At 33.6% G+C, this 22,500-nt stretch overlaps 1 protein-coding gene across 7 annotated transcripts in view; it reads left to right on the top strand.

The window, feature by feature from the left end:
* gnal2 (guanine nucleotide binding protein (G protein), alpha activating activity polypeptide, olfactory type 2) overlaps nt 1–22,500 on the top strand; it is an 82,273-nt gene that overhangs the window by 27,654 nt on the left and 32,119 nt on the right. For all 7 annotated transcript variants that reach the window (XR_015524369.1, XR_015524371.1, XR_015524370.1 and 4 more), the window contains 1 exon segment: nt 8,269–8,366. Coding sequence is in view for 4 of the 7 variants with exons in the window: in NM_001440867.1 (NP_001427796.1) it covers nt 8,269–8,366 (98 nt within the window). In the remaining 3 variants the exon portion in view is untranslated.

Here is a 22,500-nt window from a genome sequence, read left to right as displayed (position 1 = left end):
ACATTCACATTTGGCGACTTTTGCACGTGCAAGTTTGTTATTCTTTGTGTAACTGCTTGTGAAAACAAATGTGAAAATCACGTTTGTTTACATGCACGCCGATAAAATACCCACCGCTCATGCGATGTGAAACCAGAAACATTTAGGTGGATGCCCAGGGTGCCATTGAAACTAGAAACTGCCACTGCGCTCTTGCCATTTGTTTCTGAATGTGTATGTTACTACATGTTTATCACCTTTCCCCAACTTTTTCCACCACCATAGAAGAAATAAATCTTCTTACCAGACATCACCGTGACTGGAACGATCAGTACCGTATTTATTCTCATTTTGAAGTGAATAATTTCTTTCCTGTTTAACTTAATAAATGACCTGAGTGCTGGTTGTTACAGTTAATGTATGTTTTATTTTATTTTAAAACTAGCTAGCTCACTCATTACACTTTAATTCGCATGTTTACATGTTGAAATCAAACGCTGGCACGCATTATGGAAGAATGGATATATTGTAGGGCTCTACATTTACTCTTTTTCTGAAGGTGCAGGTCATTATATACAAACAATTTATTCCAATCCAGCACTGAGGTAAACAAGAAGGAAATTGACTTCCAAATGGGAATAAATATGTTACTGATTGTCTCAGTCACGGTGATGGCTGGTTAGTATGCTTTATTCTCCCCTATTTGATGCCAGAATAAGTTAAAGGGTTCACTTAAGGAAGGGTGACAACATTAAGCTTATATTGATACCATTATATGAAGAGCACTAGCTCAATAAAAAGGATTTAACTCCCCACTCATGTTGATTGTATTATATATTTATACACATTATACATACATACTGATATTCTGTTTAAACTTCTTCGTTTTCTAAATCTCCTCCTAGAACTTTTAAGTTAAATCCTAAAAACTTGTCGCACCTTCAGACTGTTCTGAATCTGATTGCTATTTCTTTTTTAATTGAACTGACTTGCAGTTTTCTAAAAATTCATTAATCCATTTTCCTTCGGCTTAGTCTGTTTGTTCATTAAGGGTCCCCACAGCGGAATGAACCGCCAACTTATCCAGCTAGTTGCACAGATCAGCTTAGTCCCTTTAGTAATCTGGGGTAGCCACAGCGGATTGAACCACCAACTTATCCAGCCTTTGTTTTATGTAGCGGATGCTCTTCTAGCTGCAGCCCAGTACTGGGAAACACCCATACACACTCATTCACACATACACTGCTGACAATTTAGTTTATTCAATTCACCTATAGTGCATTTCTTTGGACTTTTGGGGAAACCGGAGCACACGGAGAAACCCACGCCAACAGGGGCAAACATGCAAACCGCACACAGACCTGACCTAGCCTGGACTCAAACCCGAGATTTGCTGTGAAGTGACAGTGCTAACCACTGAACCGCCGTATCGCCTTTTTTCGGAAAATTGATCATCAAAATTTGGAAATGTCCTATTGACTTAACATTGACACATTCTGCCTTATTTACCCTAGCAACCTGTCATTTTATCCTAGCAACCATTATTGTTTTTTTGACTTTCTATTGTGTCATTTCTGACTTATCAGATGAAATCAGAACAATGGCTAAAAGCTTCTGTTTTTACAAAATAAACAAGCTTAATTTTTTTTTACAATTTAATTGGAGTTAACAGCTTATAAAATAAATTTAGTTTAAGGACACAACATTTGAAAACATTTTAATTTTGTAAGTAAGTCATTTTAATACAGAGTTACTTTCCCAAAAAAGTAACTTGTTGTGTTACTTGTTATAGAGGGTAATGCTTTGTGTTTCTCTTGTGTTACTTTTACGTTACATTTACTTCAGTTGAGTTACTTTTGCATTACTTTTACGCAACATTTGTCACTTGAGTTACTTTTACGTTACATTTACTTCAGTCGAGTTACTTTTGCATTACTTTTACGCAACATTTGTCACTTGAGTTACTTTTACGTTACATTTACTTTAGTCGAGTTACTTTTGCATTACTTTTACGTATATATATATATATATATATATATATATATATATATATATATATATGTGTGTGTGTGTGTGTGTATATATATATATATATATATATATATATATATATATATATATATATATATATATATATATATATATATATATATACATATATTTTATATTTTATATATATATATATATATATATATATATATATATTATATTTTATATATATATATATATATATATATTTTATATTTATATATATATATATATATATATATATATATATATTTTTTTTTTATATATATATTTTATATTTATATATATATATATATATATATATATATATATATATATATATATATATATATATATATATATATATACACACACACACACAAACACACGCACACACACATATTTATTTATTTATATATAAATAAATAAAGAAGCTCTACAGTTAATAATGCACTGTATAACTTTTAATTACTTAAAAAAAACAGAAGAAAATAATATAATTTTAGGATTAAGTAATCTTCCTGATTCCAGAGCTTTACATGACATATATTAGGGCTGCATGATATCGGAAACATCTAACATTGCAATATTTTGTTATTCTGCAATATATATTGTGATATAAATACAATTTCACAAGGGGACTTCTCTATCTGTTTTTGAAAAAAATTACAATTTTATAGTGATTGGGACGATTTGTGTATTGGAGTGCATCTGCATGAAATCTAATAAATACAATAATGAAAAGGATACAATTGAAATAAGTGTTTTATCTTTTTTAACATTAGTTTGCTAGCAGTTCAATAATAATAATAATCAAAATAATTAATAAAATTCATCGTTATTTAAGTTACAAACAGTAGTATTTATTATGTGTGAATGCTTTAAAATCATTATACAGTCATTGGCCTTAAAACACATGGAAATAATAAATTCTAGTACAAATTCAACATGGCATATTTTGCAATGTGACTATTGCCATTGATCACATTGTGATATCAATGCTGAAACGATATATTGTGTACGCACTTTTTGTCTTATTATTTATGAAAATTACGGTCCATTGTGACAGTCCCATTTCCCTTTTCTTCAATGGATTAAAAATGATGAGAATAATTCCATTACAGATGCAAGGCTCATGCTTGGTCTGTTCCTGTGGAGAGCTCATTTTCTCATCGAGTACAGGATTCAATGTGTCTGTTCATTTTAATTCAGCAGCTAATTTTTGGCTACAAAGGTTACTCTCATTACATTTAAAAAAAGTAATTCAAAAATTATTACTTGGCTTTTTTATAAAGTAATGTGTTAATTTACTCATTACTCAGTAAAGTAATATCATTACGTAACTCACATTGATTGTAATGTTACTCCAAGCACTGGTTGCGATCACTGAAGGGAAACGTAATCAGTTTGAAAGATTGGTGATCACTTGTGTGATTTCTTGCTAACAAATGATTAAAAACTAGCAGATTGATAGATAGTCGCAAATCATTAGGATTTAAAATGACAATTAATGAGTATGTTGGGGTCAACTTTAATTCTTAAATAGGATTTTTTTAATATGTCATCAAAGGATTCATCGTCTAAATATGCCTGACAAAATATTTTAGCTTGTAGATGGCAATTTAATGGGTCTTTTCCTGGTAAAAATATATAGAAATGCCTGATGAGGCCAAACTTTGTTCATCTTTGACCCACATATTTTACTTTTCTTTTTTAATCATGTTTGGTCCGAAGTGTACAAAACTGTTCAAAAATATATATTTTAATGTATTACATAAAGTTGCAAACAAACTATGAAAAGAAACATGATGAGATGTGCTTACAGCAGCGCTGGATCCACAGCGGCGGCTCGGCGTGATCAGTCTATTTCCAGAACAGCCAACAGGCTTTTAACAAAAACACTTTTTATGAATGTAGCTGGAAGTGTCTGCTCAAGAAATATCTCTTTAAAAGAAGTGAAAGGACACTAGTTCATAAATGATTGCTAAAATGTAATCGTTTGATTTGTTTGTTTGGCTACATTTATACTGCATGGTTCAAGTGGCCTAAATCCAATTTTTTAATTTTATTTATTTTGGTATTTTTTTCCTCCCATGTGGCACAGAGTGGATATGACCAGGGCTTTACATTAACACCCGCCAAATGCAGGTAGATTTCGGCTGTGGCGATTAGACAGCCACTCCCACTAGCCACTTTAGCTGGCTGAAACTCATTTTTAAATTGCCAGTGCTGGCTCATTGTCTCTACAGATTAGACTGTTAGTTTATGACTGTTTGTCTATATGCATTTACATTTACATTGTCATTTAGCAGATGCTTTTATCCAAAGCGACTTACAAATGAGGACAAGGAAGCAACTTTCACAACTATAAGAGCAACAATGAATAAGTGCTATAGGCAAGTTTCAGGTCTGTAAAGTCTAAGAAGGAAAGTAATAGTACTTTTTTTTTTTTTTGGGTACAGTTAGTGTGATATCCAGAGAGGCAATTGCAGATTAGGAAGTGAAGTGGAGACTAAATAGTTGAGTTTTTAGTCGTTTCTTGAAAATAGCGAGTGACTCTGCCGTTCTGATGCAGTTAGGGAGTTCATTCCACCAACTGGGCAGATTAAGCGTGAGCGTTCGCGAAAGTGATTTCTTCCCTCTTTGGGATGGAACCACGAGGCGACGTTCATTCACAGAACGCAAGTTTCTGGAGGGCACATAGATCTGCAGATAAGAAGGAGCAAAGCCAGAAGTCGCTTTGTAGGCAAACATCAGAGGTTTGAATTTGATGCGAGCAGCAACTGGCAGCCAGTGCAAACGGATGAGCAGCGGAGTGACATGTGCTCTTTAAGGTTCATTGAAGATCACTCGTGCTGCTGCATTCTGGAGCAGCTGAAGAGGCTTGATAGAGTTAGCTGGAAGCCCAGCTAGTAGAGAGTTGCAGTAATCCAGTCTGGAGAGAACAAGAGCTTGAACAAGGAGTTGAGCTGCATGTTCAGATAAGAAGGGTCGGATCTTTCTGATGTTATAGAGTGCGAATCTGCACGATCGAGCAGTTCTAGAAATGTGGTCAGAGAAGTTTAGTTGGTCATCAATCGTTATTCCAAGGCTTTGGAGTACAAATATGCGTACAAATGTGATCTTAGGATCGAGAAGCAGCACGACTGACAAATGCAGCTTATCGCGCGAATAAAGGAAAGCAGGTAAATAATGAACAACGAGGCTTTCCTCACTCACTGACGAGGGCTTTAGTGTCTTGCACACAGAGGATTTGATGTGCACAAGTGTTTAAAAGATCCTGTGCCGTTTCCTCACTCAAAGCAACTGGATGGAAACGAAAGTAGTGCGACGCTCTTGCACCCACTGTCCTTCAAGGGCTCGAGATTCTTTGTAAGCAGCAGCAGTTGTTGTCGATTTAACCATTCTTTGAACAGATTATTAATTGGCCTAACATTAGCCGTGTGCGCGGCATCAGCCTTTCATTATTGCGCACAGAATGTTTTTTACCCGCTTTCTTTTGCCTGCTGTTATTTTTGTTAATATCGTTTAATAATCGTCCTTTACAATAGTATTGCTTTAATATGTTGTTATATGCATAGTTAACTGGTGATCTGGGATCTTGAGCCAGAACAGACCACTGTGCAGTTTTAGATGCACAAGAAAATATATATTTTTTTTAAATGTCAGCTGTTTTGTTGAATAAAAAGTGTATGTATACAGCAGTATTTTGCTTGTTTTGACATATTACTTAAAATTTGTGGCAAGGAAATAATTAGTTTGGTGTGGCCAGAGAAAACAAAGGTAAATGCTTATTGTGTTGAGCCCTGAAAAGTTCTGTGAAAGAAAAAACTAAATGCAATGCGACACTTTTTTTTATGAAAGCATAACCCATGTGCTCATGTTCATTAAGTAAGCTCAAAAACACAAAACAGTTAAATAAATGAGGCAAGTGGAAAAAGCACAAAATCTAAATGAAGTCATTTTACCATGCCAAAGTCAAATTTATGCATATAAAATATATTTTCCCAATAACAAAATTGAAATTGTGGCTTGTGAAAAAGGCGAGTGGCTAGTAACGGTGGAAAACTACTAGCCACAGTGGCTGGTGATCAAAAAAAGCCCTGGATATGGCCCACGTTTGTGTAAGCATGAAAAAAAAACATGAATTTCGATTTATTCATCAGATTCAGGCCTTGTTCCTCATGGAAATGTATCTGATATGAGTCTGTTATGTCTGCAGTGTAAGCAGGGAGATGTTTTTTTTTTTTTACCTGTCAATGCCAGTTGGACGTCATTAAAGGTGCTTTAAGTTTTTGACTCTTCTAAAGCACTGAATGAAAACCATAATATTTTTGGAGATATTTAAGAAACATGCTAAGTGAACATTAGTAGATCGCCAAATAAGATTTAAAGTTCCATATGAGGTTAACAATTAGTAAATAATATAAATATTCCAAATATTTAAAGATTAGGTGAGCAGGTTACATTGTATCCCGATAACACACTACGTATGAGATTTGCAGTGATATGCTATTTTTCTTTTTGCACCAGACGAAACATTTAAATACAGCCATTCAGAAGCACAGAATAGTGCACTCACTGCACTCCAACATAATGGTAAGGTTTATAACCTAATTAATACATATTAAACCTCTTTAAAATTATTAAATGTTGATTCTGAATCACTGATATGTGTTGGTTTGCACGGAGTCACAGTTCTTAAGTTCAATTTCAAAAGGTTTATTTTATTTTCAAGATCTGAGTTGAACTATCTGCTGCTGCTTTCAATAGTATGACAATAAATGGCATTCAAACTCACATTATTAGCATTTATCACGAGAGGGTGCTCGCTGCAGAGCCATTTGAGCAGAGCTACGCTCCAGCGAGGGGGAGCATGAGCTCTCGCTCTGCCTCCTGTAAGCTGTTTTAATGCGTACACCAACCCCACCCCTAACCCTACCCCCAGTGACATCACTCGTAGAAGAAGTGCAAAAAAGGTGGAGCTCAAGCTCAAGCTCCCCCTCGCTGGAACTCCGCTTGCCCAAATGGCTCTGCAGCGAGCACAATTTGCTTATCACTGAATACACACATGAGGTGTACCCGAGGTATTCATGGTCAGTCCTTTTGTTCACCTGTGAGAAATAGAAGCCTAAAATAGGAATTTCACTCACTTTTAATATGAAAAATATTCTTTCGATTGTTTGCCATTTGCTTTTAGTTAGAACACGACTTAAATCAGCCTTTAGGCTTGATAGTTAGGCTCACTGCTGTTATTGTCATCAATCTGGCAACCGGTGCTTGCACTGGTTATGAACTAGGCGTGCAATACCTAGTTCAACCACTGGGTGTCAAACTCACATACTGCACCTTTAAAAATGATAAAGAATGACAAACTCTGACAAATGCTATATATACATAAACTTAAGTACTGTAAACGGTATATTTTAAGTCTATACATTTTATCCTGATGCATGGTATTTAGGTGTTACAATAGAGTATTTTTTTTTTAAAATGTAAATTATAACTGTGACCCCTAAATCGTGCACCGAACTGCACAATATTTTAAACAGTCCCACACCTACTTCCTACTCTTTTTTTTTTTTTTTTTTTTTTTTTTTTATTTATTTATTTTTTTTTGTAAATGCAGACATCAGATACGTGTCATTTTTAAAAGTTGATGAAAGCAGGTCATTAAAAATATATTGGATAGTCATCAAATTGGAATTCACTTTCGAGATCTGCAATGTAAATGCCTTGGGTCTCATTCACACTGAACGCGCTTTGTTTCTAAAAATGTAAGATGCGGCACTCAGGAATTGGTTGAAAAAAGGCGAGCATAGTGCATGGTCCAAGCGATGTGACATTCTGAACATGATGTAATAACAGCAACAACAACAGTCCCATTAGAAATATGAAAACAAGATATTACGATAAGCATGTAAAGATACATCATATAACCCAAGATATCTGGACAAAGCCACAATGAGCACCTCCTCAGCCCATGGTTTAATTGTAAATAAACAGTTGTCATGCCAAATTTCTACTATAAACAGAAGCTCTAAACAGTTGTCCCACCTCTAAGCTCTTCTAATTGGTCCACTGCTGTGGAACTGACCGTGATGAGCAGCGCAGCTTGTTGAACATTTGACATGGCATCAAAAAATACAGCAATCTCAAACCCATCTGTTAAGTATTTACATTGAAATGCATACAAAAGTTGTACATTAGAGGTGAAGATGCGTTCTATGTAAACGGACCTTTAGTATGCAGATAACTTAAAGCGTTTATTTTTCTCCACAGGAGTTTTTCGACCATGCAAAGAAGCTCTGGGAAGATGAAGGCGTCAAGGCGTGCTACGAACGGTCAAATGAATATCAGCTAATAGACTGCGCACAATAGTAAGTATAAGTTTGATCACACTAGTTAACCTAAAATGTGGCCTGTTGCATAAACATGCGGTTTTGCTGAAAGTTCGTCGGTCTTTTCAGAATCAAATTAGACTCTTTTACCCTTCGTATGACTGGTTTGAAGTAGTTAGAACTAGTATTTTGACCAACTAAAACAGATTATACAGCTGTAATGATGGTGGCTTTTCAACGCCTTTGTGAACTGGCACAATTATAATGATTTCTTTAGGAGTTTTATAGATTGATTACTCATTGCTTAAGATGCATCTACAAAAATATATGTCTTTGAATCTCAATGTCTCTGCTGATATTCTGCACTGTATTCATATTGAAAGTCATGGGTATGACGGTAGTCTTTATGAAGCAGTTGCTGATGGCATGACTGGTGTTTTAAGAAGAAAGTCTTAATCACATTTGTGTTTGTGCTGCATTTATAGTGCAATCATTTGAACATGGCAGTGTATTTAGTAAATATTACTAGACTAAGGGCTCTATTTTGACGGTCCATGCGCAGAGCGCAAAACGCAGGGCGCGAATGCTTTCAGGGTGTGTCAGGACGCGTTTTTGCCAATTTAAGGACGGAAAATCTGCCCTGCGCCACGGCGTTAATTTTCTTAATTTTCTTAATGAGTTATAGGTGTGTTTTGAGAATAAACCAATCAGAGTCTCATCTCCCATTCCCTTTAAGAGCCAGCTGCGTCGTGCCAAGAGCGCATTCGTTATTTACAGGACGCAAAGTAAGTCTAAGTGGAAAAAATGAGCATTTCACAAGCTAACAGTTGACAGTTTTTTTAACAGAAAACTGTTAAACAGAGCATCTACTGCGTGAGAATGAGAGATAATGGATGTACTTTCATATCAATTAGCCTATAAATAAATACTTTTGTTTGTTAAGCGCAAATATTCGTTTCAAAACTATTTCTAAATTCAGTTCTAATTTCCAGCAAACGAATAAATGAATAATAATAGCAAAATGTGCTCAAAAAACTGAATTATATCCTAAACACATGCTGTGCCCCATATGGTCTAAAACCTGACAGGTGGGCAAATCTAAGCTTGTTTTTAATAAAACAAATATAAATATGGATATAATAAATAATACTGCTAATAATAATAACATTATACAAAAGCAAATTGTTTTGAATGAACTGAAAAAGCCTCCCGAGATGAAGAAGACATAAAAGCAGTGATTTTTCATATTTATGTAGGCTAGAAAATAATATGTTTTGTAATCCTTTTTTTAATCCTTTATATTTATATTCTATATCAATTCTTATTATATCCTATATATATCCTTAATATTTACATTTTTTCATATGTAAAGATATTTGCCTATTGCTCTCTTGTGTGTATTAAGCAGTGCGTAAGCGAGGTGCAACTCTGCGCTGGAGTTTAGACCGGGTTTGTTTTGGTCTAATGAAAAATCTGTTATAGATTCTCAAAATAGCAACGCGCCAGCGGTCCGCCTCAGAACACTTTCCTTTTTACACCAGAACGCCTATGGGCGCACATATGAGCGCTAATGCATCTGCTATTTAAACAGCATAGTGCAACGCCTCATAACGACTCTTGCGCCAAGCTGAAACTACCAAAAGACTATTGAGCTGCGCCTTGCGTCACACTGCGCCGGGTGTATGATAGGGCCCTCAAGGTAGGAATTGGCCATATTTGTATCCTCTTTTGCTCACCAGTTACAGGGTGTCTGCTAGGTCTTAAAGTCTTATTATATAAAAACAAAATTAAAGGGTTAAATTCACTGAAATATTGTGTTGTAAATAATTTTAAATCAGTCTTAATGTTTCTTTGTCCAAGTAAAGCTACCCAACTTGGTCATCTAATCACCAGCAATACATCTTAGTAAAATCTTATTTGGTATATTTAAGTTTTTTATAGCGTATATGCCGAGCTAGTGTTTTTTTCCATTAGACTTTTTTCCATTTTATACGGTTCCTTTTACAGCATCGATGTTGTAATGTCATTAAAATACATTCAGTTAAATAAACTTTGGCATTCATTTAGTTGCTCAAGCGTAAAACGAGACAAAAAGCCGTTTACTCGCACGCACCCGTTAGAATCGGCAGGCTAGCACAAAAGCTCAGTTAAATATATTGGGGTAAAATAAATGCTCGTATTACAAAGACATGGCAGGGACAATGTTATTTAATGCAGTGCTTCTTGTACAATCTGAGACTCAGTTTATATCGGATATCACTCAGCTAGTGGAGATCGCTGATTTTTAAAGAAAACAGACCTTAAACGCGCCGGTTTTTCCATTGGCATACAGTTCGCCGGAAGCGCTTAACCCAGGTTACTGGCAAATTAAAAGTCCTATTAGCATGCTTCGGCATATACCCTATTGCAAAGGGATACAGTTCACAACAGCAGTTCACAACATTCCCCATTAAATTGTCTATTCAAAGAAAGACAACAAAAAAAAGACATGATTCCTAATGATAATACTGGGCCATTAGGAAAATAATCCTTAGTGTTTAACTCTGTATAGGTCTACAATTTCATTCTTAATGGTCTTAAAAGGGTCTTAAAGTCTTAAATTTGACTTGATGAAACCTGCAGAAAAGTTGCGTTCATTAGATCAGAATTGCAATAAATGATATCTTAATGATGATTTAAAATATCTTTATAAATTCAGGGTTCATACTGTCATGGAAAACCTGGAAAAATCATGGAATTTTGAAATGGCATTTTCCAGACCTGTTCCAAAACAAAGTTTTGGAAAAGTCATGGAAATTAGTTGAACTAATGTCTGTATACTTGAGTTAGCGCTGCACGATATTGAAAAAATCTGACATTACCATATTTTGTATTTCTGTGATGTGTATTACTATGTGAATATAATTTCACCAGATGATTTAACAGGTTTATTTGACTTCATTGGGGGAATTTGTAGAGGAATGAATCTCGAATAGTATATAACGAATACATTACAACCATAAATAAATAGAATATAGTAGAGATAAAAGTGAATTATAGTCTTCAGGTATTCACTATTCAGGTGCAGATATTGAATAATCAGCACTGCACAGTCTTCATTGTATAATATTTATTCTTTATTAAAGCTACAAAAAATTCTTGTGACCGGTTGTTTTAAACTCTGAAATATTGAAATGTTCACACAGTCCCCTTAAAGGGACAGTTCACTCAACGATTAAAATCTACTCACTATTTACTCACATTTCACTAGTTTCAAAAGTATATGAGTTATTAAATTGTCTTTTTGTGTTCATTTAAAAACAAATTGTTTAAAAGAAGTAAAGGGAGTAATGAAAATGCTAAGTATTTTTGGGTGAACTATCTCTTCAAAAAATGCATGCAGATTATAAACTTTGACTTCATTATGATTAAACTCCATATTAAAATATAATCCCAACATTGCATATACTGCGATGTGACTATTGCGGATGCACACATTACGATATCGATGCTGGAACAGTATATATTGTGCAGCCCTAACTTGAATATAGAATATTTGTCTTTTTTCTGTCCTTGGCCAAACACTTGATCTCGCATTGTTATTGCTGTGTAAGCATTATCAAAATTAATTGTACATGGATATATAAACAAATTTTAACAATATAGATTATTGCTATGATATGCTGTAATAAATTTGAATGTCATTCTTATTATTTACCATTTATTCGTAGACATTACATACATTAATAGGTCATGAAAAATTACTGGAAAGTTCTGGAAAAGTCATGGAATTTTAGTAGTACAAATGTGTATGAACCCTGTATAGTTTATTTCTGTGAATTTAGCATAATTTCTCCTGTTTTCAACATCAACATATGATAAAGATTTCTGAAGGAATTATTATTTTTTTTATTATTATCAAAGTTTGTGATGCTTAATATTTTTGTGGAAAAGAAAGCACAAACCTTTTTTAAAAAGACCGAAACAGCCGTCCACGGCTAAAAATAAGTATTGTTCTTAAATGTATAATAACTTATGATCTGCTGATCCGATCTGTACTATTAAAATATTGGCATAACGAAGAGAATCTCAGCTTTCCATCATTGTAACACATTACATTGACCTTCAGAGGCTCCGGCATCAGTGTGGTTACGTCATCACATTTTGACAATGCTTATTTGACAAAGGAACGCTCGTGGCTTGTGTCTCCGGACAAACCAGACATGATACTGTACATTGATGCATTGTCCCTCCTCCATGTCCAGATTGGTTCAAATTTTTCAAAACTTTGTGGATCACCAATCAGCTATTTGAACAACCTGGAATGAGAAATAGGCTGTACATTTAAGCACAGCTAAATCAAACGCAAAAAAAAAAAGTTTTGCATGAAGTAATTCTCATACTAAGTACTTTGCATGCACAACAGCACAAAAAGTTGATAAGCAGCAGGGTCAACATCATATACATGCTGGCGCATAAAACCAAAGGATGGTCCATATTGAATCTAGTTTAGTTATGTAACTATTTATAGTATAGTTAATATTTATATCTAATTTTTTTATTGAGGATTTGCACCATGTTTATTTGGACTTTGACTCATTATTATTATTATTTATTATTTTTTATTTGTTCATTGAAAGTGGTGTTGTTTATGGGAACTGAACATATATTATTTGGAAAAAGTCAAACTTGCTTCAGTGTTCTGTTTTTTGTAACAATCTTTCTGTTTAGTTCATTCTCAGAACTTTTGGGCAAATACATTGTCAGTAAATAAATACTAGTTTTTTCCCCACTGAAAAACGCCTTAGAAAAACATTGAAATAAATTGCTATAACTTGCTCAGGGAATGGTGGATGTGGACAATTTATTTTAGAAGTATAAAACATCATAGCATGTATTTCAAAAGAAAAAAAAGCTAACTTTATGGGGTTTTGTTTGTAATAACTAGAAAATTACACTTTTTTAAAAAAAAAACTCTGGAATATTTTCTGTCTGTTCATATGTCTTTGGAACAAAAAATATTTTATACTGGATCTTTAAATGATACAGATTAAAGCTTCAGATTCTCTTGTTTAAAATATTATATGACACTTGTGGCTGACTGCTGAAATAAAAATAAAACTGCTTTAAAAATAATAATAATATAGGCCCATTAGGTGCCCACAAAATATCTGTAGATCTTTAAGGGTCTTTAAATAATAATGTAGTATCATTCTAAATGTCTTTGCAAAGTTCTCTTGGATCAATGCATTTCTAAAAAACAACACTGGGTTTGGATTAAAAGTCTAGGTGTTCAATTTGGCACTGATTTTGGTTAGTCATCCAACATCGGACTAGTGAATCAGTACAGTATCAAATATTTCTGACTGTGCTCTTTACTCTTGAAGCTTCTCGGAAAAGTTGCATCTGGGTCAGGTGATCTCGAAACCAGTTCATGCAACCTAAGAACTAAACTACATATTATCAAAACAGATTAGAATAGTGCCGCTCAATTATGGAAAAACCTCATAATCGTGATTATATTGGTTAGTGTTGTACTCATGATTATTTTAAATGGTTATGAATAGACAATTTGAGAAACTCTTGATTCATTTATTTAGATTTAATCATTCAAAATTGATTTATTCAATTCACCTTTATTTGTATAGCGCTTTTACAATGTAGATTGTGTCAAAGCAGCTTCACATAGAAGATCATAGTAAATTGAAACGGTGTAGTTCAGTTTTCAGTGTTTAAGTTCAGTTTAGCTCAGTTCAGTGTGGTTTAATAATCACTACTGACAGTTTATTTAATCAATCGGCAGCAGAAATACACCCCGCTGTCAAATTAAGCTTCACTGATACACATGCATATTTATTCTAAACTGTTTATGTTCATATATTAAATAACTAATGAGAGATTATATGAATAACCACTAAGGCAAAGACATATATATATATATATATATATATATATATATATATATATATATATATATATATATATATATATATATATATATATATATATATATATATATATATATATATATATATATATATATATATATATATATGAGCAATATCACACGAGTAGCAGCGCCATATGGCCCTATATCGGTACTAGTGGGAGGCCTGCGTTGACACGAGGCTGCAGGCCGAGTGCCTTAGTGCCCCAACCAGTGCCGATATACAGCCATATTGCACTGCTACGAGTGTGATATTGTGTTTATACAATAGTTTGATGGCATAATTGTGTATATAAAAACTATATCAAACATGGAGTCTCAAAAACCCTTTTGTATGAGGAACTACTTTCTTCCGCGTTGGATTCAAGTCATAGGCTGACAGTTAAACAGTTGAGCAAGCATCTTTTAAACTTCAGATCTGTAGTGTCTGCTTTTTGCTGGCTGTATGTGGGCGGAGTAATACACAAAGGGTAAAGAGGCTGTACGGGTGCTGATATTACTTAAATATATCACGGCTATCAGCCAATCAGATTCGAGAACCATATATATATATATATATATATATATATATATATATATATATATATATATATATATATACTTTGTAAATATTGATTTTATGCAAACTGTACCTATTATATTAATAAAATTATAGCTATTATTAAGCAGCAAATAAGACTTTATTAAGTTAAAGTAAGGGTTTGTTAATAGTGAGAATTGTACCTTTAAAATAAAACGTGACCTGATGTTGTATTTAAGTAGTTTTTTCCTATGCAGATGAGAAAAATCCTTGCTCTGATAAACACCATTTGGGAAATATTTGAAAAAAGTATCACAAAAGGGCGAATAATTCTGACTTAAACTGTATGTCCACATATGGTTGGCTTTATTTTAGTCTGGTGCAGGCGTCTGTTGTGAAGAACAGTGGCTGTGTGTCAGGTATGAAAGCGTGAGGAGGTCATGAGAGTTGGTCAGCCGCTTTGTAGGACACAGATAGCATCACTAGTTAGTGCAGTGCCCGACACATAATGGCGACTGTTGTCTCTCAGTCAGAAAAGGCCCGGAGACACTCGGAGGATCATACAGACACCCAGCTGCTCTCAACACAGGCCTGTTCTTTGTGGACGACTTTTACAATACTGAGAATTCCTCCGTTATACAACTGCAAAAAATCAATGTCTGCTCAGATGTTTGCTGCCATCCAGGTTGATCCAGGAGTGTTGGGTCTTTGAGAGTGCTTTCAGTAAAAGCTAATGTCGTGGTGTGTTTATTGTAGGTTTTGAAGAAATACGAGCAGTGTTTGCATGTGCCGAGCTCGCCTCATAATTATAGGTTTAATCAAAATCACCTCGAAATGGCTTTGTGTGCTGGGCTTGAGAGTGAAGCGCACCACTGTTTATTTACACGTTTGCTGTAAATGCTAATTCACATACAATTTGAGTCGATTTAATGTGCGTTTGACAAGCATATTTTAAATTTATTAAGGAGTGCTCGACCCCAACAGAGACGCTTTAAGAGCTCCTGCTCCTTTCATTCATTTTAGTTTAACATAGCATATTAACAAAAGTGAATGTTTTTATTGTACTTTTGTCAAATATTAAATATATTTAATTTGTCAAATATAACAAAGTTGTAATAATAATAATAATATTTAATAATAATAATATTTAATACATTAATTTATTAATTATTATTTATATGTGTATATATATATATATATATATATATATATATATATATATATATATATATATATATAAAATAAATAAATAAATATATATGTATGTAACTATATCTCTCTCGCTCTCTTTCTCTCTCTCTCTCTCTCTCTCTCTCTCTCTCTCTCTATATATATATATATATATATATGGATATATATATCCATATATATATATCTATGTATATATATATATCCATATATATACATACATGCATACATACATACATACATACATACATACATACATACATACATACATACATACATACATACATACAGTTGAAGTCAGAATTATTAGCCCCTCTGTTTATTTTTTCCCCAAATTTCTGTTTAATGGAGGTAATATTGTTTCAGCTCATTTCTAAGCAAAATTGTTTTAGAAACCTATTTCTAAAACTGATTTATTTTATCTTTGTCATGATGACAGTAAATAATATTTAACTTATATTTTTCAAGACACTTTTGTACAGTTTAAAGTGACATTTAAAGGCTTAACTAGGTTAATAAGGTAAACTAGGCAGGTTAGGTTAATTAGGCAAGTTATTGTATAACGATGGTTTGTTCTGTAGACTATCAAAAAAAATTAGCTTAAAGGGGCTAATAATTTTGTCCCAAAATTGTTTTTAAAAAATTTAAAACTGCTTTTAATCTAGCCGAAATAAAACAAATAAGACTTTCTCCAGAAGAAAAAATATTATCAGACATACTGTGAAAATTTCCTTGCTCTGTCAAACATCATTTGGGAAATATTAAAAAAAGAAAAGAAAAAACCAAAAGGGGCTAATAATTCTGACTTAACTGTATCTATATATATATATATATATATATATATATATATATATATATATATATATATATATATATATATATATATGTATATGTATATATAACTGCACATCGTTTAAACTGCACGTTGTTAAGTGATGCACAGACACAAATTTTTATTGACTTATTATTTGTATTTATTTATTTTTTATTAAAGAAGGATTTAAAGTATATTTAGAAACATAAGAGCATTTGCCCACACTTAATAGCTGCCAGCTTCTTGCATCTGCGTTTTCTTAACTGCATGCAGAAAAATCCCTTTCTGTGTTTGGTCATGTTTCACGCTCAATTGTTTTACTGCATTTTTAATTTACAGCATATTAAAAGTACTGTATGTTAATGGCGCATGTTTACTGATCACTGATCCAAAAATATGATCCAATAAAATATATTCTGTTCAATAAGGGATTTATTTATTTATTTATTTTTTACCCAAACAATTAAAAATATACCATATTTTAGAGCAGTAATCTCAATACTGTGAAACCGTATATATATATATATATATATATATATATATATATATATATATATATATATATATATATATATATATATATATATATATATATATATATACTGTATGTATGTATGTATATATACATATATATATATATATATATATATATATATATATATATATATATATATATATATATACTGTATGTATGTATGTATATATACATATATATATATATATATATATATATATATATATATATATATATATATATATATATATATACTGTATGTATGTATGTATATATACATATATATATATATATATATATATATATATATATATATATATATATATATGGTTTCACTGTGTGTGTGTGTGAATATATTTATATATACTGCATATTATTTATTTATATTTACTAATATAATGTATATGCTTATATGTAATATTGCAACGGCATCTAATAGAGAACATGAATTAAAATGAGAGAATTGTGAGGGGTGTACTCATATTCTGAGTACCTTATTTAATTGCATATATTTATATAAGTCTCAATAAGAGTTTTTTTTTTTTTTTTTTTACCCCCAAATCATTGATCAGGTTTGATACAGACTTTTTTTTTAGACTTGAAGGCACATCGATTTCTTTATTCATTTCAGTGTGATTTGTGCTCAAACTTGCGTGCACAAATAAACCAAAATGTGAGAGGCCCCTAAATTATTTAACGTTAAAAAGACTCAAAATTGATCCTGCTGCATTCCTAAATTAGGGTTAGATTTACATAGAATGCATATTAAATGTTTTTACGGTATCTGCTAAATATTTACAACGGCATGAACGTAAAATGTCAAAATATGGGTGAAAATCTTTGTAACGTGAAAATCTAAAAGCATATTACTCTGACCTTCACTTGCTATGATATTTAAAATAATTAATTTCATTTGTGTATATTTTTTTCTGTGTAATTGATTGTTTCACTAAATTACATGTAAGTGGGTCTAAATCATGATACAAACGAGTCAAACAATTCCGATGAAGCTATATCAATTGTTTTTTCAAACCTTAAGCACAAAATAACAATGTCTAATCATAATATTTTGTTCATTTTAGTTTCAAAGCGCTATACTGAATTAAATTACATAATTTACAATACAATCACTCTGATCAAGTCTGATTCTACCCACTTCTATGAGGCCACACTAAGTTTTATTTTCTCAATCTCTTCTGCCCTTTGGCCTGTGAGATCATCGCATGATCCCTCGTGACTTGGAGACATCTGGCAACATTTGTTTCTGTTTATCTATTGTGCATGTATTTTTTTTTAAGACCAAAAGACAATAGATTATGCCTCAACGCAAGAGCGAATAGAGAGACACGCTAATATATGTGGAAGTGGGCCACTCACACGCCGTCGCAATAGAGGACACTTCCAGAAGATTACAGCAGTGTGGCGTTATAGAGAGAGAGAGAGTGTGTTTGGACTGTCTGCTCCTCTACACACACACACACGCACACACACGCACACACACACATATACATATATATATATATACACACACCCACACACACAATCTGTCGGACACACACATATATATATATATATATATATATATATATATATATATATATATATATATATATATATATATATACATATACACACACACACACACACACACACACACACACACACACACACACACACACACACACACACACACACACACGTATATATATATATATATATATATATATATATATATATATATATATATATATATATATATATATACATATATACACACACACACACACACACACACACACACACACACACATATATATATATATAATATATATATACATATACACACACACACACACACAGACAGACACACACACACAGTTAAAGTTAGAATAATTAGCGCCCTGTATATTTTTTTTCTCCAATTTCTGTTTAATGGAAGGATTTTTTTCCAACACATTGATAATCATAATAGTTTTAGTAACTCATTTCTAATAACTGAGTTATTTTATCTTTGCCATGATGACAGTACATATTATTTTGTTAGATATTTTTCAAGATACTAATATTCAGCTAAAATTGACATTTAGAGGCTTAACTAAGCTAATTAACTAGGCAAGTTAGGGTAATTAGGCAAGTTATTGTATAACAATTGAATTCAATTCAGCTTTATTTGTATAGCGCTTTTACAATGTAGATTGTGTCAAAGCAGCTTCACATAAATGGTCATTGTAACTGGATCAGGGTAGTTCAGTTTTTAGTGTTTAAGTTCAGTTCAGTTTAGCTCAGTTCAGTGTGGTTTGAAGTCATTATTGGAGTCCAAACACTGAAGAGCAAATTCATCGATGAGTAGCTTTTCAGATCCTGAACCATGCAAGCCAGAGGCGACAGCGGAGAGGGGAAAAAAAAACTTCACCAATAGGAGAGTGAAGAAAAAAAACCTTGAGTGAACCAGACTCAGTTCGGCACGACCATTTTAATTTCTCCGCTGGCCAAAAGTCTTGTGCAGAGCAAACAGTGGTTTGTTCTGTAGACAATTGGAAACAGATACTGCTTAAGGGGGCTAATAATTTTGACCTTAAAATTGTTTAAAAATTTTTTTTAAATAATTTAATAAAAACAAAAACGTATGCGAGAGGGACCTGGATGACCTACTACTGTGCATTTGATAAAATATCCCATGATGCACTGTGAGCGAAATCATGAACGGGAGTGAAGCGATGCAAGTACGTCACATGATAACAAAATGGCAGATGTAGCACGTCTGAGTTTCATTCATACTATTTACATTCAGACTGTATCGAACGTAAGATTAAGTTGGAATGCAGTATCTATTGACTAGTAGGTGATTTCAGACGCAACCATGTGGTGCGTCCCAAGTCGCACACTTATGCAATATTCTACGCCATTTTGTTGTATGAATAGTTGATACATGATGATGATAAATAGTAGATGAATGAGTAGACACACATAATCATAGATAGATGCAGTGCATGTTTCCTTCAATTATTTTAAAATCAAGCAATGCACCCTACGTTCAGAAATCTCTGACTTGTAATATGTGAGCATATTTCCTGTACAAAACTGGTCTGACAAAGTAAAATTCTAAATCCACCTATTGGAACAAGACAGTGTAATTAGTTGAAAAATCTCTAAAGATGCAATTAGAAATTATTTTACCATAATAGACACACCCAAACTGCCTGAAATTAAAAATATATAAATCTGTTACTTAAGTGGCGGTTCATTCCGCCGTGGTAACCCCTGATAAACCAGGGACAAAGCAAAAGGAAAATGAATGAATGAATTCTGTCAAGTGCAATAATTAATAACATTAAAACTGACATTAAATCTTAACAATCTGTTGGCATTTCTGATATTTAGGATTTAGATTTAATGTAAGTAGGACAATGTAAACATTGTAAACTAAGCTTGGTAGATTCAAATAATGTAGTGTAAAGACATTGTGAAACATCAATATCTGTGCATTGTCCATTACTATAAAAAGCTTATCAGATCTACAGGTATTATGTTGTAATATAAATAATGTTTAGTTTTATACATTATATTTATCTTTTAAAAATAGCTTAAATTAGCAAAAAAAAAAAAAAAAAAAATTCTAGGGCTACTGTGCAAAAAGGGGACGCCTCTCAGACACTTAGAAGCTGCCATGCATTCATTTATTCATTCATTCATTCATTCTCACCATAATCACGATCTTGGTCTTTTGTTTATCCTCATAGCATCCACTTGTAATAGAAGAACAGCATCCTAACTCTGTCTTTCGTGAAATGGAGTTGCCGTTTAATGTATGATTAATCGGACTCATTCAAAGTAGCGTCGCTGCGCAAACAAGGTTATGAATGCATGCTACACTTCTGACTGTACATTGTGTTTTCTTTTTCTCTTATAATGCACAGAGTTTTGAGGAAAGGGATGTTTTCATTTGCCACTCGCTGACAGTTGGACAGGCTCATCCAGTTCATCAAACTCCATCTTTTAAAATCTAAAGGCCCATGCACACCGAGACGTTTTTGGCTCACGTTTTCCATCGATGTTTAACGCCTCGTGGCTATATAAAGGGCGCCAATGTGATCGTGCAAACCAACGCGCAAAATGCCAGGCGCAAAAGCATCATTAAAAAAAAAAAAAAGCCTCATGCTCGTTTTTTTTATTTGACGCGCTGCGTTAAAACCTTCTACACCAATCAGGTTGGCACTTTTGTTCACGTGCGCGGAGCTGCTGAAGTTACCGTAAACAGCACTTGGAGGCACTCAAGCGCAAAACTGTCAATGCGAGCGCACATTGAAGAAGATGCCCAGAGGCGATATGAACGTGGAGCTGCTTATTGCTCTGGTGAACAATAATCATTTCTTCATCGCTAGAGCTGCTGCTTGAACCATCCATGCTTGTTTGAGTCACCAGTAACTTTAACAAGCGTGTGAACTTCCTCTCTTTCTCTTCTTCTGTGCTACAAGCGGGTGCTGGAAGCCTTAAGTTGTGTAGCGCCATCTAACATCCAGGAGTGATTTTGCATACTCTTCTGCTTGACGCCAGTGAAAATCGCTTGGATTTGAATGCGGAAAAACATCTCATACAACGCTGATGATAAACGCAAATAATAAAGCGTTCCGGTGTGTACGAGCCTTAAATCTAAATAAAACAGTCTGCTCATAAAAACTGGCGTATCAGCGCACTGCTACATTGAAAACATATGATTCGATTCGCGCCTACTAATTGGTTCTTAGGAAATAGCGGCTAGGTGGCGTTTACAGACATCCTAAGTTGGTAAAAGTAATTTCCGGGGGATACAAAGTTGATTTGCGGGAGGTACCGGGAGAGTGGGGGGAGGGGGGTTGAGTGAGCGACGCAACTGAGTAGGGGCGTGTGCGCGCGAGACGTACCTGAGGTGCGGTGGCGGTGAGTTGTGCCCGACATACGTGAAGAGCTGTGGGGGTGAGTTGCGAGCGGCGTACCCAAAAGAGCTGGGAGGGATGCGGTGGAGAGGGGTGTGCGACGGTATTTAGACCAGGCGGGAGATGCGCAATTTCCGGGAGATTATCATTCATTTGCGGGCATCCAGGAGTCTCTATGCATTTGCAGGATACTACCGGGAGACTTGGGATGTCTGCATTTAGCAGTTTTTGCCAACAAACTGTTAGTTCTGAATGGGCTGGCGCTGGCATTTGGATCATTTGAAGCAAATATATTGGT

Source organism: Danio rerio, chromosome 24 (assembly GCF_052040795.2).
Source record: "Danio rerio strain M-AB ecotype USA chromosome 24, GRCz13ab, whole genome shotgun sequence".
NCBI lineage: Eukaryota > Metazoa > Chordata > Actinopteri > Cypriniformes > Danionidae > Danio > Danio rerio.
Note: the sequence above shows the minus strand (reverse complement) of the source record. Positions and strands in the feature narration are given on the sequence as shown.